We start from the raw sequence: 27,016 nt of genomic DNA on the forward strand, positions 1-27,016 counted from the left end.
GTAGCTACCACATTCCCCCTGCCATGTTCTAGTGCAGTAAGGTAGAATACAAAATCTCAAGCTGTACTGTGGGAAATTATAGCTTTCGTTCACTTTTTCATTACCATGTTTACGTTTCTAAGACTTCTCTACTTGAAGAAATACAGACGCTGCCACTGCTGAGCTCATGCTAAAAATACATGTTTCCTGGCAGTCTGACTGTAGTCGTTTCTGACTCACGGACCTCGAACGAGCATGCAAATTATAAAGTTAATAGGGAAGTACTGATGTGTACCGGTACTTAGTCAGTGCCTCAAAGTACTGAAGCCTCTCAATCAGCATCAACAACTAGCATTTTCCTAGGAATAGGTCAGGAATGGCAACCTCAATATTCTATCTAAACAGGATTTTTTTTTTTTAACTGCATAGTAAAACAAAAAAGGTGAACTCCAAAGTTTATTCAAGGGCAACCTGATCAGGACCCAGCAGTGAAAGAACAAACCAATCACACCTATTGCAACCAGTGTGCATAGAGCCTAAAGTGGGACAACACTCTAAAACTTTGACATCAGGTATGTAGAACATATCTATAAAGGAAAAAACAAAAAGTTAAACCCATTTCTGGATAAAAACATCACTTTCCCTTATTAGTGGCAATGGCAACAGTTGTGCAAATTACATTAGGGGGGTCACGGAATGGCTGCAAGAATTCAACACCTACAGTGGTCCAGCAATCTTTGCCTCTGGAGAGGCTTTTACTGCTGTGCAGCAATAGGCTACTTGTTGAATGAAAATACTGCTTTAGTACTACCAGTTTAAACACAAAATGACATGTCTTGCTCAGGTATCTGCACCAGTTGTAGTGCAAGAACTATTACATAGGCCAGAGCTACAGCTTACACAGCTGCGTAAATACAACTGCAATATGGGTAACAAGGCACTCCATGCCGAACATGGCACACTCATATGAACGGAATCACACAGGTCCTTAAGAAGGTATTTAAAGAGCAATGGTTACTTGTTTCTCACTTCGGCTGCAAGATGGGAACAATCTTCCAACATGGGAATGTGTTTATCTTATGCGAGTCACCAAGGTGCATGGTCCAACTGCTGCAGTGGAATCCCCAATTTCTTACCACTTGTCAAAGGGTGCATAGCAGGATAGTAGATGCATGTTATACATACACGGTTGGAAACTGGGGATGAAATCAGTTAGTTCAGATGCAGTTCCTAACATTGACCTCAAACATCAGTAACTGGGAGGCTGGCATCATCTATGTCAACACCAGTGTCTGCTAAACTGATGGACATGTTGTTGGAAAATAAAGGGATCATTTTGCTAGTCTGGTTTCCTGAAGAGACAGTCGTGATCTTGGGATGTCCTGGCTGGTTCTTGGTAAAGGTGCTAGGCTCGTCCCTGTCCCGAAATGGTGTCCCGGGGTCAGAGTGCTGAAGTCGGGCGGCCGAGTGAGGGAGACTGAAGGTGCGAAAAGAGGAGCTGTGCTCGGAGTATGAGGTGGGGGCCTCCTGCAAAGAACCATAAATTAGGTTAAAAACAATCATTGCTAATTGGAGCAGGTTAGTAAGTCAGTGTCAGCCTCAAAAACAGTGAAACAGCCAGAGAGTGAGTCAGCAACTGTAAGAGCAAGAAGCAAGGTAAGCCATTACATAAACTAGATTATTCCTTCATGTCCTTACAAGAACCGGATAAAGATGAAGGTATTCATGGGCACTTGACTTGTGTGAAGCCAACTCTGCTCAAAATATATCCATGAGTAATAACATTTTAACACGCTGAATTGTGCTGGCATCCTTAACTACCAGTTAAGGCATGTTCAGGCAGAGCTGTAAAAGGCTGTTGTTAGGGTTATAAGTGTAAAACAAAGCAGTTTAATAATGTGATTGGTTGGTCTCAGTGACTTCCTGAGATTAGGCATGCTTTGTCAACTGTTTAAACATGTTGCATGCAAGAATGAGAACATTATGCTGTGGTACAGCTACATACACAAAACCCACTGATGAGAACAGATGAATGAATGGGAACTATGTGGACATGGAGGGTGGGTTACATGTTATGGGGAGGCAGCGATTGGTCAGTACTGTGGGCATGCATGGCTGCCCATATACCTCGGAATACAGGGATTTGAAAGACGTCTGACCTGTCGCATCTGCGGGGAGACAGGGCAGGGTGGGAATTAGATACACCTTAAGGAGGGTGGAATAAAGAAGGGAGAAGAGAAAGAAAGAGTTGAAAGAGACAGAAAAGGCTGCTGGCAAAAGATTCAAGTGGTCTGTAAAAGGAAGATAACACACATATTTAGAGGGGAACTACATCTAAAAGCAAGTTTCCACAGGTATATTCTTTTAGGTATTATTGGGCATTCCCTTACCTACACAATTGTTCATAAAGTTCAACCCAGCAGAAAGCTTCTAACAAGCCCAACATAAAGATTGTTCAATTTTGCAGTAAAAAAGAAAAAACAAAAATGAGAAGCAACCTTGTTGCCATAGTTCTATTCATTGTCTAAGATTTTCTTCAGCATCAGGACCAGTAACTATGCTCACAGTGCTTCAGATACTTCATTCTTACAGACAGAAGAGTGAAGGATTGGGTTATGCTCATATGGAAATTTCCCAAGAGATGATAAAGAGCCTGCCATTCCCATTACACCCTGCAGCACGAACCATCCAGTAATCGTCAGCAATGCTTGAAATCAGGAACATCACTTAGCAAGCCATTTATGGCTACCTCAAGAGTCTAGACAGCAGCCTCCTTGTCCAAAACCAGATGCATTTCTTACCAACTCAATCAATGATATCCATAAATTCATGAACTGTTTAGCACACAAAAACTGCCAATTTGATCAACTAGGAAGATAAAATTCCAGCATTGTTTGCGATTATCAGGTGGGTGTATGGGTAAGGAGTTTTAGAGCACTGGTCAAACAATTCTTTACAACATTGAAAATGTTGTTGCCAAGCTACTGTTCAAGAAAAGCACACACCTGGATAGAAAAAAAAAAGCTCAAAAATACCTGACAGAAAAATAAACTGTGGCCAATGCAGAATACAAGGATTGTTGAATAAAGACCTTTCCTTAAACTAATAAAATGTGTCTACGGGTATCATTCTTGTGATGAAGTTACAGGCCTCTTTATTATGTTCACCTGACTTCCTAATTAGGAGTCTATGTAGATGCAGCAGTAAATGGCAAAGAAAAAGAAGTAATACCAGAGGAACAAAATGGTGTTAAAATTTCAAAAAACTTTCACAATACCTCATGTAATATGTTTAGTTTCATAGTCCCTTAGTAAAATATCTGTAGCACAATCCAATAGGTTACAATGCTATTTTCGGAGGCTCCTTTATAAAAATGGCAAAATGCAAATGATTCTGGAAATAGACTGTGTTATTCTATTTTAGAGTCGTAAAGATAGTCTTATTTTCATATGCATCTGCTGTTACTGCATGAGTACTTGGTACTGTAGCAATAGTTGGTAGTTTAGCATTAACAGTATCCAAGTGACTAGCTCCTATTCTACTTTACACACACGGAAACACTTGGGAGTCTCAGGCGTGGAATTTTCTCATAGGACTGGGATTTGTACATACAGAGGAGCTAGCACTGTCCTGCTGGCTTCATCCATAGAATGCAGTTCTGTGCAAAGAGGAAAATCAGACATTTAGTGTGGTGTGTATGAGCAAAGAATATGCAGGAAATCAGATCACCGTAGGCCAGAAATAACTTGCCCTATATGTCTACACATCACAGTCATAAACCACAACATAGCTGTGTCCTGCAGCTTGCATAGAGCCACCAGCAACTTCCACCCCAGAGCTACATGTGGGAGATGAAACCTACAGAAGCTGCAGATCTGGCTGGCCCACGCTGCGCCACAATAGCCCCAGATATGGCTCGGATCCAGCTGTGCATTTCTTCTGGACTGTCCGCCTGCCAGGGGTGAATACAAAACAGACATTATGTAGCGAACACTTAAATATGTGAAGGATACACCACTTTATTTTAAACACACCATGCTTAAATCATGCTAGAAGCATACTTTGTTAGAAACTAAGTTACCTGGTTCAAGAATAATTTAAAATACAAATATATCAATCACTCCCCAGCTAGTGAAGAAAGCAACTTAATATTTTAATAAATATGTGAGCATTTTATAAACATTTATTGATGAGTATGTATGTTTTAAAGGCCTACTAGAAAATTAGATATTTAACGGGAACCTGTACTTTGCCACTGTGGGGCAAAGTGAAAGATCCACTTTAGTGATGGTTCCACCAGCAGTACATTTTTGCCTCTCCTTTGCTCACTGGCTTCTCTATACAGCCGTCAGGAGCAAAATGTCCAGTGCTTAAAAGTATGGGGGAGCAGGTGACTCACGCCCCCTTTTTTCTATCCGACATTTTTGAGTGCCTACGTGGCCAATCACCCAGCACCAGTCCTGCCACATAGGGACAGACAGAGAGTCCTTATCTCTGTGTAGGCTACAAGTTGTGACATGAAGCTTACAAAGGGCTCAATGGTGCAACAGGAAAATGAAAGCAAATATAAACTGCAGCCACCATTAAATTGTTGCTTTGCATGGACTGCTTATTCATTAAAGTGAACTCCAACAATAAAACTGTTCAGTTAACACCACATGCCACCTACTACTTTGTTTGTGTGAAAAGGCAGAGCTGGTGTTTAGTGATCGTGTTACACAGAATCACAGGGAGGGAGGCAGCTGTATACAGCCTGCTTTACAATCCGACCCTGGTGTCAGACTGAATTTCCTGTGGAGAACATTTAGAATTTCTAGGATTCATGCCTGATATAACAAAGAAAGCCTGCAATGTGAGTCATGAAAATATGCACATGTATACATCATCACTGCACCTCTACATTACCACAATAAATGCTAATTGCTTAAAAAGGTGGAAATGGAATTTAAGTAAAACACATATAACCAATGACTTAGGGGAGAGGTAGGTCCATGGATGAAGGATGTAAACTGAAAAGGTAGTAATCTCTAAACGAGATACGTATAGATATTAGAGCCCTTTAAGCAGCATTATTTTAGATGGGGAGGGGGCTAGCAATGCCGAATCCTTTAAAAGGAGAGTGTAAGGTGATCAACTACACTTATATGATAAGGTAGGCAGGGAAAAGGAGACTCTGTAATGCCAATAGGCGAACAAAAATAAGAGCAGGGGAAGAAGAGTCCTTCCAAGTTAGAACCAAAAGTGGTCCAGGGATGTGATAGTCATACTATACCCTGCCTGACCAAGTATATGTAAATATGTGATTCTAGGAATCCATAAACTAGGTCCTGATAAGGGGAAAAAAATCAACCATAGAGAAGCTTGGGTTAGGAATCCACCTAGGAGCACTAGAAAAAATAAGTGCAAAAAATAACAGGAAGAGGAATTATCCTCCAAGAGCCAGGGCCCACAAAAGGACTCTATACTACGGAAAATTGTATACTTACCTATCGGTAATTTTCCTTTCCTGACGTATGGCAGCATACAATGGTGGGGGGCGGAGCCATACCCATTGTATGCTGCCATGTATTGGCGTCAGGAATTACAATATCCCACTTAGAGGGAGGTGTAGAAATTATTAGTAATGGATGCTTCCTTGCGAGAGGGAAGGAGGAGCACTTATGGGAAGGACCCACTCTGTTAGAGTAGGGAACATCAGATAAAAGGTATCTGAAAACTGTTTGTAAAACCAGACTCGAGTTGTGTGCAAGAAGATACATCAATTGAGAGAAAACTTCCACTAAAATCCAGCAACAGTCAGTAGGAGTCTGAAATTGCCAGATATAACCTACATTTTGGATTCTCTAACTTAGGAAGGTAATCACAGGATACAGAGAGAAAAGACAAAAAGGGAAAGTACAGAGAGAGGAGTTCCCAGAGTATCTTAGCGATCCCCTAAAGAGGGGAACTGGAAAGAATCTGATACACCCAAAGGAGAGAAGGTGATAGACATCTCTGAGGAGCACCGACTATTCAGTGAAGGTGTTAAAGGCATTCCACAATAGAGGGGCAAGGAAACTGAGCACTAGGGAGGAAATATAGTCCATGACATGGGTAGGGAGTAATATACTACCAGAGCAGATCACAAGGTGCAGTAAACTCAAGCAATTCTGGAAAAAAAGCATACCAGAGGCATGTCACTGTTCTGGATCTGGAGAACACTTTGTGGCAATACACAAGTCAGGAAAGCACCAGAAAATAGAGCCCAGTGCCCAAAGGTCGCAGTTAAGGATAGCCATGAAATCTTCAGACCAGCAGGGAATTAATACAGACTCCAAAGCTTTTTGCTGAGGATACACAGATCCAGACAGCTGCTGGGAAGAGACTAGCTCAACCAGCATCAAGTCGTGAGTGAAGTTGCCAAAGAAAACATGTCACAAGTATCCTGACTGAAGAGAAAGAATCCCCAAATAAACCAGGTTTTCCTCAGCAGAGTTTAGCAAAATGCACCCAATGTTCTAGGACACCAGCAAAAAACGGAGGCATGCTGGTTTGAGGCAGGTTATACAAGGGCTAGCTTAACTTTTTTTGTTTGCCAGCGTCGAAACCTCCTGAAGACAGCAGTATACAGCCACACGTCCAAGAATTACGACAACGCTTTGTGCCTCAATCAACAAAAACATTTAATGTTTTTGCTCCTCTGAGTTGTACTTTGTTACCAAGGCAAAAAGCTTTGTCTATGACCAACTCTTCAGTGAAATGACCATAACAATGAAAAAACAAACATTCTTTTATTAATGTCAACTTTACACCAAGGCCCCGCTTCACCTTAAAACATTTGTGTGGATGTCGGCTTTACGATTTAGACATGCTTGAGAAATGGCATAGAAGGTTAGCTCTTGTTCCTGCTCCACGAACTGAACACAATTTGCATCAAAGTGTACTCATAACAGTAATACCTTCAGTATGCATTGTGCATGCAAAAGAACAATATGACATCCCAGTTCTGTCTGAGGAACAGTAATGCAAATCTGTAGTCTGGTGATTTGCAAGTGTGCATCCTCTTGCTTATCCAAGATATAAAGGGTTCAGAAAGCGGTCACATAAAATGTACTGGAAGGGACAACAGGGGGAATTTATCAAAACTGGAGCAGAAGAATCTGGAGCAGTTGCCTACAGCAACCAATCCGCTTTTATCTTCAGTTTGTTCACTTTAGGTTTAAAAATGAAAGGTGGATGCCGATTGTTGCCATGGGCAACTGCTCCAGTATTGATACATTTCCCTCCTTGTCTTTACCTTTGACAAAGGGGCCTGATCATTATTATCACTGGGCAGGGGGGGGGGGCCTCACTACTATCAGCTCATATACAGAACACTTGCCTTAATGCCTGAAAATGCGTGAAAAAAAATTTAATATATTTAATGTTGCAGAATAACACACATCTTTTCATTCACAACAATAACAAGCATAAAATACAGTTATTAATATGCATTAAACACTGCTGCACCCAAGATACAGTCAGTAATCAATTTTGAAACATCAAGGCACTTGTCAAGTGATAACCCCACCCAGCAGTTCTGTGCAGAGGGCAAGGAGTCTCATCTGAGAAAGTGAGTGTGATCGGTATAGTACCACACACACGGACTCTCTTGCAGAATGCCGTCAGTCCTCAGAGGAACACATATACATGCAGCCACTTTGAAGACACCTTTGCAAGTATTATTGTACAGATGTGATCAAGTAATTCTGCAATAAATACAAAGCTTTAGTTCGGCTTTAAATAGAATGCTTACAAAGCAAAGTGTGCTAAGAAATGGGTTAAAGTGAAAGCAATTTACAGGTATAACACTTGATTACATACATCAACTCCTCTTTCCCCAGACCGGCAAAATTGCGTACCTGTACATAAAAAATCCGTGAGCTTGTTACAATTTCAAACAAGTTGTCCCTCATCATGTTGTCACTGCAGAGAGAAGAAAACCATACAAGTTGCAAGTACATTACTATACGATGACTTACTGACACTGTATTGATGCTATTGTCAAGCCCTTGCGGGCACAAACATATTTTGCTTACATAAGCCAGTTTTCTATTTGTAAGCTGTGCAAAACCTTAAATAAAGAATCTATAAAAAAAAAAAAAAGAAAACCATACAACAGTTTCTATATTGATGTACATTTAGGTTCAGTGAATATTAAATGGCAGGTGGCTGAACGAGGAGGCAAGGTCTTGTAGGTTGCAGCCTAAGGTGGCATTGTGTTAGAGGGGCAGCAGACTGAATCTGTCAGTTATAAAACAGACCTGTGGAATATACAGAATCTAGGAAACTTTGCAATTGAGAGCACAATTCACCTTAAGGTTCACTTTTACACAAGATGGCCACTGTAGAGGATTTAACCATGCTAACTAAGAGGCACTTCTCATTGGTCAGCACCATCACCTGAACGTGCTGATAAACAAGTGCTCACAACTTGTGAGCGAAATTAAAAATCCACAGCGCAGGGCTGCGCTGGACAGCAGTATGGGGTACAGATAGTGCACCTGTGCTGGCGGAGTGAAAGGACCGTTCACCAAAAGGTAAGTATAGCAATGAGGGGAGAGGGGCCAGATTTGAGCAGGTAATTACATTTTCACAAATTACTCAGGAAAGTGAACTTACCCTTTAATGCACATTGTGCGTGTTAGGAAGCGCTGCTGCCCGGCTACCACAATACGGCAAACAGTGGAATGAGGGCAGCACGCAAGCACACACAATGCCCTACGTGTGCATTTATTCACATGCAGATGGTGGGGGCAGAGGGGTTGGTTTTATTTTATTTTTTAACAGTTATTTTTTTTTTTACTTATCACAATTTTTCTTTAATCACAATTTTAGACTTATCGGACAATTAGGCTGCTACAAGGGATAACTTGTACAAAACAAGCGGCGGCTCCCCCGCTCTACATTTAGCCCTGCTTGCCTGCAGCAGGGCTAAATGGAGAAAAAAAAAACACCTGCCCGGCGCCTGAAACTACATGTTCCAGGCGTTGGGCGCACCCCTGCAATACATTAAGAAAAATCCACACATGCCGGATCTAAAACTGTAGAGCTATATGAATTAATCACCAAAGTGGTGTCCATACTCTCCAAGCAGCCCATTTGTCGGACGTCCAGCGCACATGCTACCACGGAGGACATAAAAACAGCTTAGGGGTCTTGAGAGTTCACTGATGATTTTTATACTGTTTATGCAAGACATGGCAAAGCCTCTAGACAAACTTTATTTTTAATGTGATTTAATTTAATACATTTTTGATACACTATTTTATCTATAGTTTATCTATGCACCACTGGCTGCATTATTACTTGGACATTTTTATTTTCACGTTTATAAGTTATTTTTGGCACAGAGCACTTTTTTATGAACTGCTTCATTTAGATTTTCACTATATGACTTGTGTTTCACTGCAGTTGATTAGCTTTATTTTTAGGTGTTTTTATTCTTGTGCTTATTTTTTGTTTCAAGTTTTTATCACTATTTGTTTAGGGCGCTCGATACATTGATCAGATATAAAATATTAACGCTACACATATTAATACATTTCATTGGTTTTTGGATTGATTAGGTTAAACTAATGATTAACTTTTGATCTGCAGATGAATGAAACAAAGTAAATACAAAAATAATGTCACATTGTATCTCTATCTTGTCTGAACAGTGTTTACAGGCTGTCGTATTAGCTGCTGTATTCACACAGCAACCTACAACTGTCATTCTGGCAGCTGGGAATTGCTGGCAAATACGGCAGGGAAACATCAGCAGGACAGAAGGATAGGGTGCGTGTAGCACGCCCAATGTCCACAACTGGTTAAAGGCCACCTTCTGGACAGAGGCTGATCATTCTGCTCACAAGTGCACTGGGCACAGATTGATGTCAAATGGACATATTTCACTTCTACATATGGCAAATACAAAAAAAAAAAAGTGTATTTATTTATGCAAGCTTTCAAGAACTCTGTAGGCAAAACATTTTGTAGCCACAGCAACGGTTCTTTACTACTTGCCTATTCAAGCAGAAAAGCCACAAAAATACTTTACTAGAAAAAACTTTCAGCAGCTTTTGACTATCTAAAAATTGGCTTCTAACAGCTGCATTTTAGACTGAGTATCTCATTGTGGCACTGCTCTCTCCATACAGAACTGACCCCCCCCCCCAAAAAAAAGTCTGAACTGCACTGCATCCTTCATCTGAGCCAATGACTAACTAGAAAGTGAACCCAGAATGACAGGTTTGCTTTAAATACAAGGCAGGCCTCCAAACATTCTCTGCTGTGACTGTTAGCATTTTATGCATGTTGGAATAACACGACGACATCAAACAGTGCAATATTACTACTTTATTTAGTGATCGTTAAGCAAACTCACCTCTGTTTGCACTCCTGTACTTTCTGCACCTCTCTCAGCTGTATTACTCGCAGGGGCTCCCTGTCCTATGACATAGAGGTAAAGTTAAAGCAGGGAAGTGAATTCTAGAACAAAGCCAGGACTGATAATGAAGGAGTAGAGCAAAAAACAAGGCCTACCGATTCAGATTTGAAGTATCCGATTGTGTTTTCATCTAGGAGAAAGAACCTTCTTTTCCAGTTCTTCATCTTTAGGGAAAAAGCGACATGAGAAAGTCAGTCATTTTCTACATTTATCTTTTGGAGTTGCAGGAAATAGAACAAAAAGAAATATTAAAAGCTGCTATCACAGACCTCCTTCTGAAAATGTTAGTTGTTTGATTCGAGGGACCAACTCATAAGAGGCATGCAATTATCAAAGACAGAGCTAAGTCACAACTCCATATCTGCATGCTTGTTCCTTTCCTGGTTATCGACTTGATAGGTTTGGAAGATACTATATCTGCAAAACAGCCATCAAACTAGCATTTTCAGGAGGAGAGATTTCCTTTAAAGGATAATTACACTTTTCCAATATAATAGAGAGAGTCCTGCTCTCCAGTGACGTGACGTGCCTTCTGTGCTAGGTGAGGTATCACCCATCCAGCCAAAGCCCCGCCCCCAGCTTGGTAACCAAGCTGTGTGGGGAGGAGGAAGGGAGGAGCCTCCTTGTCCCTCACTTACTCGTCACTGGTGAGGCATCGAGATTGATGTCCTCACGCCTCTAACAAAGAGTAGAGGCAGGGACAGCTCTTACCTCACCAAGTTAGGTTACAGAAGCAGTGGGGAAGCCCGCTGCAGTGTAACCTAACTGCCTGTGAAAAGCCGGATGCAGCACTGCTTGTAATTAACAGGCAGCTCTCCGTCCATAACAGGTTACACAGTGGGGAGGATTTCCCTGCTGTGTAACAAGCCGATCTGAATGGAGAAAAAGCTGCCACCTTCAGACTTGAAGCTGACACCTTTTTTCTTCATAATACTAGGTGAGGATCTGCCTCCCCTGACCGCACGTCCCTGCTGCCGTCCTATCAATCTCATAAGCTGCTGTGCAAATCACCAGATATCGTGATAATCTATCCATTTGTACCAGATTGCACTGCTATCCACAACCCCTAAAAAACAATCCATTGTAATAACAATATACATACACACCACATGTGCTATTAATACCAAATATACATAAAATAATCTAAATCAATATATAAAATAATGGCTTTTATACTCTCCAAGCTACCTAACAAGAAAAAATATGCAGCAAGTGAATTTAGATGAAAGCCCCCAATTCCTGATCTGCCAATTTGTTCTGGCCAAAAAGCATCACATTGAGTGCAACATCATGACAGCCACGCAAAAAGAATTTTAAAAAGCAGAAATGAACGGTAGTAGCCTACATACTATTTATCACAAGCTTTGAGAACTACCAAACATTTACCCAAAACTCAAATACAAGTTTTAGAAGGACTGAGCATTATATTATGGTGGTGGCATGTCTAAAGACATACTCATCCACAATCTTAAATGATGCATCAGTGGCATATCATAAAGACGTTTTGTGATGACATGTACGGTAAAACACACCACTTGACTTTCTATCAGTCCAAAGAAGTGTCTATTTCTCAAGAAGATCAGTCTTCCACTACAACTGTAAAATGTTAGGATATGTAAGTTAGCGATTAAAACCAAACAACTATTTAGACAAATCTATTCCCATAGCCCACATTATAATACGGAGTCAACATTTGTTTATCATTAATGGCATATCATCATCTTACCACAGCCCCCTGCTTAACACAGTATCCAGCTTTTATCGTGCTCCCCTCAGATAACCGATAAGGGGGAGATGGGAGCTGGCTTTGGCTGCGCTTTAGGTTGCCTTTGTCACCAGTGTTGGCACATTCACTGAGTTCTTGCTGTACAAGGAAAGAATAGACAATACTTCAGATTTACTTCGGGAGCCGGAGGAAAGTTATGCAAGGAAATGCATTCAAGATTTACAATATCAATTTACTAAACTGTCAATATGGTGTCTATTCTATTCACTTAACTTTACAAACAACATTTATTTCCGAATGATCAAGTGAGGCAGTTGTGGTGCCATCTTCTATGAGAGTTCTGACATATCGTGGAGGTATAATTTGAGTCATTATCTTGCTGTAGGATGAACCCCAGACCAGCTAGGAGTAGACCAGAGGGCACTGCACGGTGATGCAAAATGCTGTGGTAGGCCTTTTAAAATCAGGGTTCCAGTCACATCGTGCAAGTCGCCAGTTCTGAAGTCAGCAAAACAGCTCCAGGCCATTACACTTCTTCCCCCATGTTTTAAGGTTGCCGTAATTGTGTTACCCACTCAACAGCATATAAAACCACACTTTTCAAATGTTACCATTTTGATTCATCAGTCCGGAAGGACTTTCTTCCAGTCTGCAGTAGTCTACTGGTGGTGGTTCCAGGGCCACACTTTTTTTTTTTTTGCTGTTTCAGCAATGGCTCTCTCACTGCCACTCTCTATCCATTAAACCTGCATCTCAAAGACTTCTAATAACAGTTGAGACTAGCTTATTTAACAGGGAGACTTGCTTATTTAAATCACTGCTAAAGTGCAGTTTACTGCTTACCTTTGCACTATGTTGTTCACTGGAATTGAATTTCTTCAAGTCTAATAGAACTTTGATTTCTTCTGATCCACAGTCCTTCTCTTCCTTACGGGAGGCCCCCTGGTATGTATTTATTGATTTTTATTTCTTATACTGACCCTTTTTTAGACAGTTCCCTCAACACATGGGTTCCTCTTCTTTTCTGTCACTGGACTGTCCTCATTGATGCAGAAAGCATCACTGAAGTGGTGATGTCTGCAACCCATTCTGTATCATTGTACTGAAAATGCAGTGTGTGCAGTGATGCCCTTTGGCACCTTATACTACAGGAAGTGGGTGGAAAGATGCTGGGCAACAATCAACCTGGAACTTTAAGTCTATGTAAGATAGCACCAGAATGGAGGCAGGTACTGCAACAGAGCTGCATTTTCATTATGAATGCGTTTCTACCTTTGTAAAACTAGAAGTCGGCTTTAAAATTTCAATAGAAACTAGAAAAATGGTTTCATAAAACTTTTGATGGGTTGTGTTAATACAGAGCAAATTGAAAACATTATAGAATTGGCTTAAATCAATAGTTTGTGCCTACCTGCGTGGGGGTGATAATAGGGACACCACCCACTATTTCAGTTTTGTAAGAGATCTGCTTTTTACTGCCAGTATATTCAAGCTGGTTGGGCACACTGTCAGCAGGACATGATTGGTCACAAGGTTTTGGTACCTACAAGTAAACAAAGAGATAAAAAGTGAAAAAAAATAGGCTATTAAAATTGGCCTGTTAAAAAACAAGGTTATATATTAACAATAAAAACGTAGACACACACACACACACAGAAATGTATCATGGTAAACCGTAAAAAAAAAAAACTCTCTGCAAACTCCCTAGACAAAACTTTTTTTTTTTTTTGATATAGTTGGATAAGTGCAAGAAGCTCTGCCAAGTTTATACTAATGTGTTCGCTTTGGTGACCACTAGGCCAGGAAGTGAGGAAAAAAAAAACTCCTTTCCAATGGGAAAAGCAGACGGCAATAAAAGGCTGTGTGTACAAGAAGAAAAGGCCCAAAATTAAACAAATTCAGTTTTATTGAGACTCTTAGGCCATAAGCCAATGCATTCCCAGGTTCAAAAGAGTCCCTCTTTATCAGGCCATATAACTGCTGAACAAAGTGTACATAAGACTGAAAAGACTGTACACAAGAGCGGTAATTAGTCTGATGGTTAAGCATCTCACGCAACCTTCGGCCACTACTTCTAGGAAAGCTGCCTAGAGAGAATTATTCCTTCTACACTGCTTAAAACCTAACTGACGACAACTATTTTAAGAGATCCAGCTCCAGACACCTTTTTCCTACTTTCAGAGGCAATAAAAGCCTTATAGAGTTTTTAATCTCTGGTTGACTTTTATATCTCTTAGGGGCTCTTGAAGGTGTATCACTGTTACTACTACTTTACGACCTTATAAATGTCTTTTATGTTACTCACATAAGAGTAGAGCAAAGTGTGTCAGAGGAGAAAATCTGGCTAAAGGTCGGCACTGAACTAGTCAGGTCTGATCTCTATTAAAACAAACACTAGCAGCTAAGAGAGTGCAAGCCACATCTAATGTTCCATTTCATGTAGCTGTACGAAAAGGCTAAGGCTTGTCGTCTTCAATTCAACCAAGGTCTCACAAGAAAGTGATTATTCTGCAGCCAATCGAATGTGTGTGGGAGGGAAGATGGTTTCTAGCAGGAAACCTAGCCTCCCACGGCTCTGTGCTTTTAATAGGCATCAATTCATGTCTTGAGCTGGGAGTTCAAACACAAAGACCATCCTCTGCACTGCGAGTGGAGTCAGGCGCAGCAAAGCCCTGCAGAAAGCCTTTCCAAAAGCCATTTCCTGTGTGAGATGAACTGACAATAACTCATCCTTTTCACTGCTCATAAATGACATCTACTGTAAATGCCAAACACCATTAAGTCAAGGAAAAAAAAAGATCAAAAACAAAGCTTTACTTAAAATTCACCTGTCAGCCATATACTGCACAGACATTTCATGACCAATATAGAATTGAAAGAATTCGGCTTTTTATTTCATTAGGAAAGTAACTTAAAAGACAAAAATCAGATGTTTTATGCTTCTAGGACAGCATTACAGACAATAATAATATTCATACTGTACTATACAAAATAAATTCCTAATTGAAGCCTCTAGCTATAGAGAATTGGTTCGCTCCATAATGTTAGGTAAAGTTTAAAGGTACATATTACACCATACGCCTTACCACCTAAATAAAGCAAGCAATTAATCCTTCCAGTGCAGTGAGGATGGGAGGGTGCAGTGCCTTGTCAATTTTTACAGCTCACGGACATTCAGCTCTAAACACCTAAATTATTAAGATCCATACATTAAAACCTTCTCCCGAGATAGCCCTCTTATCTCTCTTACCAGCCTCCTGGAAAGCCCCAAAAAAACATTTCATGAAAACGTATTCTATGCCGCTGGGTCCCCTCCTCTCTCTCCTGCAACTGTCAGGCTCTTGGTCCATGACCGAGTGCCTGACTTTTCAGAGGGGGTGACACCAAAATGTTGATTGCCTCAAACCTGTGCACATTTCTATTGAACACATCATCTTTACAAATGATCAGTTAGGCCTTTAATCTAATATTGCATCAGTAAGGGGACAAGCAATATGCAGTGCCTTTAAAGTAAACCTGCAGTATGCTACTTCGGAGGCTGCCTTGGCGATTTCTTTTCAAAAGCTAGTTGCCTGGCTGTCATGTAGTTCCAATGACATCGGTGATTTTTAAGAAACTGAACAGGCAGATCGGGGTGAATGACGGCATTACCAAAAACCTTTAGGATGTGCTTGTTCATTGTTTATCCGTGATACTGGCTCAAGAGCATACAGTTCTACAGAGCAGTTGGGGATGCCTTTTAGATCAAATACCTTTCATGAAGCAGCCCTGGACTTAAGATAAGGCTTATCAGACACTGGACAAGAAACTGAACTTGGAAAACTATTCAGCATTGCAGCAGAGCTCTCAGGGGAACGAAGTCAAAAGCAAGAAGATGACATTTAATATTTGCATACTTATGTTGTCTAGTTCTCCTTTTAGGTCATTTTCTTTCCTGTCCTGGGAAGGGGAGATTTGGTTGCTATAGGTAAAAGGGTCAGCATTTCCCACACATCCATCTAGATACATCAGTCATGTGTGAGATTAAGTGTTATACTCACTGTGATTTTGGTTGCTTTATTAAGGACAGTGACCCATTCTACTAAATCTTGCTGATCATTGGCTTGTAGGAAGTATTTTCTCATGCCGGCATTCATTACTGGAAGAGAGCAGCAGACAGGGTAAGAACACAGCTATTCAACACATCAGCTGCACAGATCTATTATACAAAATGTTGCCTACAGTTCCAAGAGGTTATGGTTTCAATTTATGGAGCGTAACACAAAAGGGACTTTCTTTGTTCTAGGAACAGCATCCTGGAAACATTTTATTTGGCACCTAATCCTGCAAACTTCAAGGACAATGCTAAGCTGCGTTCATCTCAGTGTTGGCGACAATAAAGGTCTTTTTGGCATATAATACTACACCAGCATGTGATTCAAGCTGTCGGCAACCATACAAATCTGAGCTTAGCCGTCATTTTACGGGAGGTAGGAGATCCCCTAAATTCTGGGGTAACTGGTACCACTTCTCTGAAAAGTAGGAACATAATGTCTTCCCAGCCATTATAACACCAAGATTGTGCATATGGAGCCAATTACATGCAGCTGAGCATAGTCACACACCAGCACCAGAAATTTCCGTGCTGTGCTTTGCCTGTTAACCCTCAAAATACCATATTTTACCTGGCAGATATTTCTGTTACTTTCAAATGAGGTCTCTCTATGCCGTAAGGCTAACAGTTTACTGCAATTAAATTTAACTTTCTTTCTCAAGTTGGCCACACATTTTGCAATCTGCTTCTACACTTTCCTTTCGATATACCAATAATTAAAGTGGAATTCCAGCTTAGATTAAAAAAAAAGAAAATGTAAAATTGTCCACTTGGTTGAAAAATGAAAAAGCAGCTCTCCGTGCCGCCTCTCAGGTGTCTCTATCCGAGGTTCAGCGCCCTCATCTTCTGAGTTTAATGATGATAGAAAGGGGAGGAGACGGCTGGAATGTTCTGACATCAGCCCCTCGTATTACAAATAGTGGTTGGTAAATCTAAAGGAGATTGTACAGCATTTGTACAACCAGATTGTAATTTGTGTGGCCACCTTGACCTTCTAATCAAAATGAAAAAAATTACTTAATTTTAAAACAGAACACACAAGCATCCTTGAAAGCCCTCACTTGTCTTTCAGCAAGAACACTCACTCTGACCTTTAACAAGGACTAATAGACTCTTGACAACATTAAGTTTAGCCACATAATGAATTGTCTACTGCGGTTACTTTGTTTTTTATCGATTGGCTTTTGCTACCCAACTCTCTCACGCAGAATACTTACTGGGCTAAATAAAGCTAAAACTCAAGGACTCTGCAGGCCCAGGATTATACACACAGCAGTAAAATGCACTTATGTGCAATCAGTAACACACATTTTTTAAAGCAAAATTGTACACGGGTTTTCAGGTTGTGACTGCATCTCATTGGGCACTTATGGGAATCATTGTATGGAAAAAGCCATAACCCAACACAGGCCCCCCCCAATGCCTGTCATTGGTTGCTAGGACCGCAGGCCACTTAGCAACTTGGCCACAGTGTCAGTATGGAGAGCAGGAGCAGAGCAGGGAATGCCCATTCCCCAATCTGCTCTGTGATCACTGAAGTATGAAGTGCACTCAGCACTTCATGCTTCAGCTGTCAGAAGCCGACTGAAGTGCGGGTGGAAACAGACCATCAAGCACATCCCTGACTGCACTACTGAAGCTTTTGGAGGAACTAAACATCCCAGAATACCCTGCAGGCTGGAGGGAAACTAGGTGCATTATTACATCATGTTTTATAATGAAGCAGAGGTGTATGCCAAAGCTTCCCTGGACCGCAGAACACCAAACAAACACAGTATAGAGTGTACTCAAGAAGTCAGAAAGAGACTAGGATGAGATCACTGCCATCTTCTTTACACTGCACGTCTTGCTGCCTTTTAGTACTCAAACTGTAGAAAAACCTAACTTTATGCATACTTCCAAAAGTCAATTCCATATACAGTACTGTGCAATAGTTTTAGGCAGGTGTGAAAACATTTCTCGGCACTGAGGACACCATTGATCCTGACCAAATCAACTCCATTGGCAGCCCCAGACTTGCAAAGAACCTCCACTGGCCAATCAGGAAGCCGGGAGGCAGGTCATTACTCGCCAGCCAGCTTCCTGATCGCACTGGAAGCTGGTTCTATGTTCCCCGTCCTCTGACCGGAGGTTATGGTACCGGGGAAGGTATCGGAGCATTTGGGCTAGTACGAGTACTTGCACCTATAGCGATGCTAGTATCGGTATATCCCTAGACAGTATTATGGGTCTGTCTATGCTATTAAGGACTGTAAGCACCTGAATACAAAAAAAGTCCATATTAACTGTCTGATGGTGTTGCACTCTGATCAGTTCTCCGGCGCAGCGTACAGATGATAGTCTATAGAATGGCATGTGAGGAATGTACAGGAAATACTAGTGAGAGCAGGAATTCAGGGGACAGGTTGGGGCCAGTCCTCTAGGAGGGTGGCTCATCTGACTGTAGACATTACTATGATATATTATTCAAAATGCAGCAACAAGATAATCTTCAATAGAGCAAAGAATTCATTTTAAAACTGTGCAAAAGGGAACACATACCTGACTATTTATGTGGGGGAATTCCAGCTCACAACATACGTGTCTCATACAATACAACAGTGCTAAAACTACACGTTGGGATGAATATGCAAGTCACAAAATATGCTTATAGAAGAGAATGCTACACACTGCGGCCTCATTTGTTATTGTTATCTGCAACCTTGTCACCACTCACCTTCAAGCTGCAGTAAATGCTTGAAAAAAAAGAACAAAGTATAGGATTCCTCTCTATTGTCCTTCATGAACTATCATATTTACAGTTGTCAAGAACTGTTCTCCTTTGTGCTTCAAAGGAAAAAAAGTTTTCAAAGAAAGAGAGCGACGTCTAACGTAACACGAGTTAGATAGCAAGGAAGCTGCTCAGGAAGAGAGGAAAATGAAGCACATCTATACAGGAAGCTTGGACTTAAAATAGCTGATCTCAGGAGGGTCTGCTGAACAAAAGTCTGCATTCAAAAAAGCTCCTGAAAGCAGCAGTAAGGGTGTCTATCCAAAATCAGATCAATAGGCATTTTAGCTCAAGCAAAGGAGATACTTTCTATTGAGTGACACGTTTTATAGGACACAGCAAAAACTAAAATAGGTCAGTTTTACCATGAAGCGCTAACTCACATTTTCTAAACGTTAGGTCCAACAAAATCAATGGCAGCTGAAGCTAAGCCTAAAGCACTTGCAGCATCTGATAAACGGGTACATATGACATAGAACTGTCACAAACCAAGAGGAAGTTAGGCCACTTGAAAGAGTGACCTATTTCCAAAGATGAATTACTCTGATCTGAAATACACACTTTCTACATGTCTCTGAGGCCTCAGTGGTTATACAAATCACCTGGTAGGATCTCATTCGAACACCCACCTAAAAATGAACATCAGTTCTGAATGGACTTAGCCTTTGGTATGAACAATTAGCACCCAAAAGCCTATGTAAACTAAGCAGATAAAAACAAATTGCAATAATAGTTAAAAATCTCACTCCAAATCTCCTGATAGTAGCAGTCACAGGTGGCAGTGCCTTAGATCTCACACGGCACATATACAGCTATGCGTCTGTAGGTATAGGAGTGCTTAGGCAACCTCATATCAGGAAAGACACTGCGCTATTTAAGGAGGAATGCTAGACAAATGATATTTTCTTTAGGGTAATGTTTAGGCGTAATTATCATTTCCAAATGTTCTCTCTAACAAACCAAAGCTTCGATTTTTGAACTCCGGTCCAACTTAAAGTATATGCAAATGCATTTTAAAGTTTTGCATAGAGTACAGTACTGTTAGGACCATTTGTCAAGTTTTTTTTTGCTGCCTGTGTCCCTTCTGATTCACCCCTTTATTAATTCTGGTGACCACCGTCACAGAAACAGAAAGTGAGGGGAAATCTAACATTTTGAGTTGTCACCAGAGCAAGAGGTGATCAAATTGGACATCTGTTCCTGTGACAACTCTCTATGATGTAAATTCGGTTCACTTTGTTACCTATTGCTTCTCCATGTCAGAAGGCAAATCTCCCCAGTAGGAAAGACGAAGCAAACATAAACTAATAAGGGTTTTACCCTTCCCTACGCTACATCTAAAGCTAAAAAACATCAAAGTCTTGGCTTTATGTACACTTTAAAAACTTTAGGTAGGTTTTCAGCTTTGTTCTGTTGGGGGTTTCCTAGTAACCACACCAGAAGCGATCATTGTCGGCAGGACAACAAATAAAGGGGTAATGCCAATTGTTACAGTTGACACTCGCTAGAAGTCAGGGGACATATGTGCAAAGTAAAGGAATATAGCCTCTTACAGTTATCACAAGAACAGATGTCTCCAGATTTTCCCTCATTACCTTTACCAGTGACTACTTTTTGGTAATTTTGCTTCCACTGACTTGGACATGAAACTAAGTTCATATTCCCCCTAATTTTTTTTCTCAGAGACAAGGCCACCAGGACTAACAGAGAGAGCGAATCTCCCCAACAGGGACATCAAAACTAATAAAGACTGAAAGAGGCTTGAAGCCTTGTTTTGTTTTTTTCACTATCTGCATCAGACAAACATAAGCAGGAACTCAGTAAGTGGCCAAATCTTCACTTTTTTTCCTCTAGTATTTAAACATCAAATTTACAGTCCAATTTATAATTGTATCTGTGCAAGAAGGGAACTCAACGCTTCACTAGAGATCACATGAAGCAATGCTGAAAAAGCACACAAAAATCACATACTCACCAAAACAAAATTCAGCTTTTGGTCTAAGCTTGGTGGCATCGCTCACCTGTCAAGCAAAAGCATGCAATGAGACCAACAAAAATAAATAGGCAAGTCTCCGCTACATGCAGAAACAGAAAGCAAACAGATGACAGGGCCAGTTTGGATCTAGTTCTCAAACTGGTAAAACGCTTACCTTTGAAATATATGTGAGCTTAAGACACCCTACAAAGGGGGAACCTGCAGGAAGGTTCTGCAAAAACAGAATACATGCAGAAGTAAAACAAAAAATAAAATCACATTAAAAAAATCAGGAAAACACAAGCAGCAATATAAAAATAACTCCATATTCCCCCTAATTTTTTTCTCAGAGACAAGGGCCACTGGGACAAAATGAGAGCGAATCTCCCCAACAGGGACATAAAAACTAATAAAAACTGAAAGAGGTTCCAAGCCTTGTTTTTTGTTCCCTACCTTCATTAGACAAACATAGGCTGGAAAACAGAATACATGCAGAAATAAAAAAATAAATCAAATCACATTAAGAAAACAGGACGACACAAGCAGCAATACAAAAACCACAACTTTATATCATACATAAACTAGTGAAAAATATTGACATTGACCAATTCACCTGGTTTGCCAGACCACTGGGGTATACGCTAACCAAAAAGAGGGCAGTAGCATAAGAATAGACAGCTAGCCTTGCTCTATACACATGTCTGCAGCGTCCTATGCTGTTTATCATTGCTGTGTACATCTGGCTTACCTGTGGATTGTCCATGTACCAAAGCAGGCTATTCTGGCTGGTGTCCAAGATGAAATATCTCCGCAGAAACTTGCCACTGTTTTCATGCTCCTCGATGTCCAGGAAGCCACAAATGCGATTCTGACGATCCACATAAGGCATGTCTGGACTGGAACATTACCCTGCATGAAATGAGTCACAGCTCTCATCAATTTTATTACACAAACAAGTAGATGGATACAATATCAAATCCCCCTCTTCATCAGACCATGACCTACATGAAGGGTAAGATACTCTCAGTCTAACTGCACCGTAAACACTGGTTTTGTTGGAGCTGAACTTACCTCAATGGATGTGAACACAAGTGATATTTAAATGGGTTTATGCACTGTATATTTAACTGTGAAAAAAGGAGATTGTCATTTTCCTTCTCCCTTTTGACCCGGCCGATCTGTCCCATGCTGCAGTGCATGCATGTAGTGTCCAGGTGAGGTGGGCTATGTCAGCCTAAGATGACTTTACTGCCACAGTGCTACAATTCTGGATCCTACAACCCATTATGGGATGTGATGAACAAAGTCATGCATTGCATCCTGGATCTTAGGCCACTCTAAAAACACACCTAAACGTATTTTAACATACCTGGCTTTTACACATTTCTGAACTGATGTTCTTCTTGGAAAACACAATGCCAGAAGACATGCATCCAAACACCAAAAAAACATGACACCAGTGTGCATAAGGCCTGAAACTGCACCTGCACCCAGACCATGAACATGAAACTGTTTACATAGCCTTACCAAGTAGTAGACACGCTGATCCCTGAGCTCTGTGGGCGCTTTTAAAAGGTGAAGTTATTAATGCTCAAAAGATCCTCAAAGTTCATAACCAAAACTCCAGGGTCGGTTTCGGCACATGCACCTGTGACTCATAGGCGCAAAAATACACCCGAATTTTATGTTGTATGACCCCAGGTGCCCATATGCAAAACAGCTTAGAAACATGTGCTGGATGTTTACATTAGAAGGCTGGCAGCTTGCCAGGAGTCTATTCCCAGAGAAAAACCCACTGCCTGTGTTGTGAACTTTGAAAATGAATTTCTTCACAATGCTTATAGACACCAAAGTGAATGAGGGTTGTTTTTTTAAAAGTACTTTTACTGCTTGTTCATAATATGTAAATAATCTAGTGTGCATATACTGGTCAAAGGTTCACTTTAAATGTTCCTACCAATAAGTCAATGATTATGAACTACCCTTCATACTAAAGTACACCTACATTTAAAATCAAAAGCTTGAATACCAGTGATTCGTCAGCACAAATGAATAAAACTAACAGGGTTATTCACAAAAGGGTGAAGAGTTTGGAGAAGGCAGGAGACGTGAACAATCTAGGACAACATAGCTGAACTGGAGAATTTTTACAAATTAGCTACTTTGGCCTAGATTGTTCACTTCTCCTGCCTTCTCCAAACTCGTCACCCATTAGTGAATAGACCTGAAAGTAATTAGTAAACAAACATACCTTTGGTATATAAATTACTGAACAGAAATAGAACACTGCAATGTATGTGCCAATGCATAGGCACCCACCCCTCTGTTCTAGTCACTTGGGGGCCTATCAGGAGTTTGACATAATCAGAGGAACTCCTGCTTCAGCTTCAGTTTACTGGATCACACACATAGGGGTCTATTCACTATGCTGCCGAGGGCAGCCGAGTGAATGACCGATCAGAAGTGAAGTGAGCCGAACACTGTTCGGCTATTCACTTCAGGCTGGTATGGCTGATTTCAGCCGTACATCGGCTTGCTTCGTGTGGCTTCGGGTCGGCCGAACATGCTCAGCATGTTCGGCCGACCCGAATTGCAGAAGGAGTTCGACTCAGCCGATCCAACATCTGGATCGGCTGAGCCGAACCTCCGGCAGGCTTCACCCCATAGTGTCATCAGAGAGCCTGGTCTAGGAACAGGAAGAACTGCTCGGTGATCACCTACGTGGATCAAAACATGCACCTATGCAAAAAGCAGCTGCAGAATTGCAACTTCACCTTATTGCAACGTACACAGTGAAGTATGAATTAAATGACTGCCCAAATCAGAAGTAGGATTGTACTCTATAGATAACGGTACGTAAGACATCACAGTCATGTACTCAACCTTACTGATAATAGCCTATGTAATGTATAGCCTTTTATTTGCTTTTGCTAACATGTGGAAGTGTTAAACCCCATGTCAGGTTTTTATTAAAAGAAAAGGATTGGGGAACAACCCAAAACCATCATGTATCATTTGATGTAGGCTACTAACATGCACAAAATGTGGTGGCCCAAAAGGAACTTATGTAAAATGAAAAGGCTGAACTCTGGGCGGCTCTGCTCTCCTCACCACCCGCTAACTAATCACCGGCATCACAAATAAAGAAATCTAAATGCTCCTTTTACTCACCCGAATCTGTGGTCACTTGATGTTCCAGTCCCAAGTCTTTTTTCCTTGTGTGTACAGTATGAAGGATTTTTTTTTCAGGTCCAGCGCCGGGGTCCTCAAGGGAACTAGAATAGAGTCTGCAGGTAATGCCAATTGTGCAAAAAGACCGGCTGACGCAGACACATCTGCAGCGGTGGATTGCTGGTCCCCTGTACCCAGAAACAACACTGGTGAGGGAACTGGATGGCAGACTTAGAAGTATAAAATTCTCCAGAAGGTATTTTCAAAAAAAATTTCATGAATGGGTTAGAGGGTGGCAGGGGCTTAGGTTTTCCTGGAGATGGGCTTTAAATATGCTCCAGCTACCTACTCCAATCTGGAGGGGCAAAGACTTGTAAAAGAACATTACACATTCATTGAATAAAAACCATGCATTAATTTTTTCCCCCTTTATAATGGATAATAGATGCCAATGGATGAATCACCCATGGTTTTTCCCATCATCCCCACCTTGATGTCTCTCTTCTCTGGATGCAGCAAGAGGATTCTCAATCCTATAACAGCACATACAGCTACTGTATGACATATCGGATGGACCTGTAGTTTCTGTAAGATACACTGTGCATCATAGCTGCTTTATAATGCAGGGTAGAAGAGATCTGTGATGCAGCCCAGGAGATGTAGTTGCTATATTATAGTGTATAACAGGGATCAAAATTTCCACTCGCCCGCTCGCAATTGGCGAGTGAAAATTGCGTGGGGGCGAGTGGAAATCCAGGGGGGGGACTTCCGCCGCTTCGGCACCGCTGATCGCTGTCTGTTTCCTCCACCCGCTTCTTGGAAACATAGCTGATATTAGGTTCAGTATATAAGCTTCTACATGATGTTGAAAGCAAGAAAGTCATTACTGAACTGCCAAGCAAAGTCATTCTAGCAAGTAGGAGATGCTACAGAACAAATATTCTTATTGTACCACTTCCCAAAAATACAAGGTTTAGTTTTTTTTCCACTTTAAGAGGAAGCTTAAACAGTGTAAAACGATGTATTTTACACAGACGGAACAATCCATGTCTTAGAATGATTGCAGGAAATGTAGCTACTAAACACACACACGGGGTTAGAGAGCAGCTCCTTATTATAACGGGAATATGGGTCTCTCTGAGCAAAGGGCCACCCTAGGACAACAGGACAAGGAGCCACCATCAATATACTCTTTTCTACTGCTGAATGCTATTAGCGTAGCAAACATTAGGCCAATTGTTCGGAATCACGGAAACAATTGCAGGACGCGCAAGACTCGCCCCCCCTTCATCCTGGGGTTTTCCTCCAGCACAGCGTAATTACCCCTCAGAGATGGGGACTAAAGACCGGCAGCCCTTGTGGACAAATTCTGGGCGCAGCTAGGAATGGGATGGAGGGATATGGAAAACAGGCGCATACTTACTTCCCCCCCATTCTGCTGCGGTTCCACTGGGAACAAAGATGGTTTTCTGAAAACTGGGCCTATGAATATTCATAAAACTATTAAGGATTTCAGCTGGGATGCACAGACAAAGGATCAAAACTATTTTTTTCTTCTTGTTACAGTACAGAGCATTTAGAAACAACAGACCATTCAGTGGAAACAAATGTGATAGCTGGAAGAAGGAAAAAGAAGCTAAAAGAATAAACGTCGATTCATTTTACGGATTGCTTCACATTTTGTCGGTTTAACTTTTAGCTATTTAAAAAGGTACATTCACATTCTTTTCAAACGTTCATTCATTAAAGAGACCCTGTCGCTAAAGTAAAATAAACTGTGCAGCAGCCTCCCAAACTTTCCTGGCACAGCCAGATCTGACAGGCAAAGCTCCATCACCCCATACCCACACATACTACAAGGCAACCCCATAATAAGTAGCTTCACTGGCCAAGAGGAATTTGTAGGAGGTAAAAAGGCCTAGGCAAGATTCATCACCATCCGGAAAACTGAACCTTTGAAAGGCCCAGCTTTCATTTTAAAGACAGGGTTGTTTTAACCCCTTCGTGACTGACGACGTACAGTGTACGTCGCCAGCATCGGGGCTGTTTAAACAGACTCCCGGCGACTTTTGCCGCCGGGACTCTGTTTAAACTTGTAGAGCCGACTGTCGGCACTCATGAAGGGTTAAATAGCAAATGTAGGGAACGGGATGAAACTAATTCCACATAGAAAAATAATTTATTTAACAAAGAAAAAAATTCCAAGAGGTAAGTAAAATCTACCCTGTTATTTAGCCACAGCAGGTGGGCAAAAGCTGGGAATTGAAGAGAAGTGCAAATTTCTAGCTGTGTGGTCCCTAAGGGCTTGTTTACACCATATCTGGACCAGATCTGGAGCAGATTTGCAAACGCAGTGCGTTTTGGTGCTTTTAGCTTAAAATGCCTTCAGGTGCAGTACATTTGCATGTACGTATGCATTTACATGCATTTTAGTGCGTTCCAGAAAAAAAAAATTGCATGTAGCATTTTTCCCCCCGCAGCGGAAGGGACTGTACCGCTGTGAACAGAGCCCAGAAATACCATAGGAATGCATTAGGATCCATTTCAGGTGCGGACATGATGTGAGCAAGCCAGAGACATAAAACAAGCCAACAAGTGATTTTACCTTCTAACTTCCACTTGAGTAACTGTAGCAATTAGATGGTCAAGCACACAGACAGGCAAACTTGAAATTTTAGAGGTTGCTTGGCTAGAAAATGAATGATGTATATATAGGCAAATTGAAGTTAAACACAGGTTCACGTGACTAAATCTGCAGGAGGCCTAATAACATATGCAATTTAATGTTGAAAAATGTAAAATTATGCACATGGGTGCAAAGAATGAGTGTGCAAACTACTATCTGGGGGGGG

The 27,016-nt window shown here is 41.1% G+C and overlaps 1 protein-coding gene across 3 annotated transcripts in view; it reads right to left on the reverse strand.

Moving 5' to 3' along the window:
- Positions 1-599: 599 nt before the first annotated feature.
- Positions 600-27,016, reverse strand: part of PLEKHA1 (pleckstrin homology domain containing A1) — a 44,271-nt gene continuing 17,854 nt past the window's right edge. Inside the window, exons 2-13 of one of the 3 annotated variants that reach the window (XM_018563972.1) lie at positions 21,742-21,902; positions 21,169-21,225; positions 20,994-21,039; positions 16,196-16,293; positions 13,567-13,698; positions 12,156-12,293; positions 10,525-10,593; positions 10,367-10,431; positions 7,860-7,923; positions 3,842-3,931; positions 2,107-2,184; positions 600-1,506 (exon numbers count right to left, since the gene is read on the reverse strand). In XM_018563972.1, the coding sequence (XP_018419474.1) occupies positions 1,222-1,506; positions 2,107-2,184; positions 3,842-3,931; positions 7,860-7,923; positions 10,367-10,431; positions 10,525-10,593; positions 12,156-12,293; positions 13,567-13,698; positions 16,196-16,293; positions 20,994-21,039; positions 21,169-21,225; positions 21,742-21,882 (1,263 nt within the window). In that variant the 5' untranslated portion in view covers positions 21,883-21,902 and the 3' untranslated portion in view covers positions 600-1,221. The remainder of the gene's footprint in view (positions 1,507-2,106; positions 2,185-3,841; positions 3,932-7,859; positions 7,924-10,366; positions 10,432-10,524; positions 10,594-12,155; positions 12,294-13,566; positions 13,699-16,195; positions 16,294-20,993; positions 21,040-21,168; positions 21,226-21,741; positions 21,903-27,016) is intronic. The other 2 variants (XM_018563974.1, XM_018563973.1) reach the window with 2 other exon arrangements.

The sequence above is a fragment of the Nanorana parkeri genome, unplaced genomic scaffold (assembly GCF_000935625.1).
Source record: "Nanorana parkeri isolate BGI_ZX_2015 unplaced genomic scaffold, ASM93562v1 scaffold713, whole genome shotgun sequence".
Taxonomy (NCBI): Eukaryota; Metazoa; Chordata; class Amphibia; order Anura; family Dicroglossidae; genus Nanorana; species Nanorana parkeri.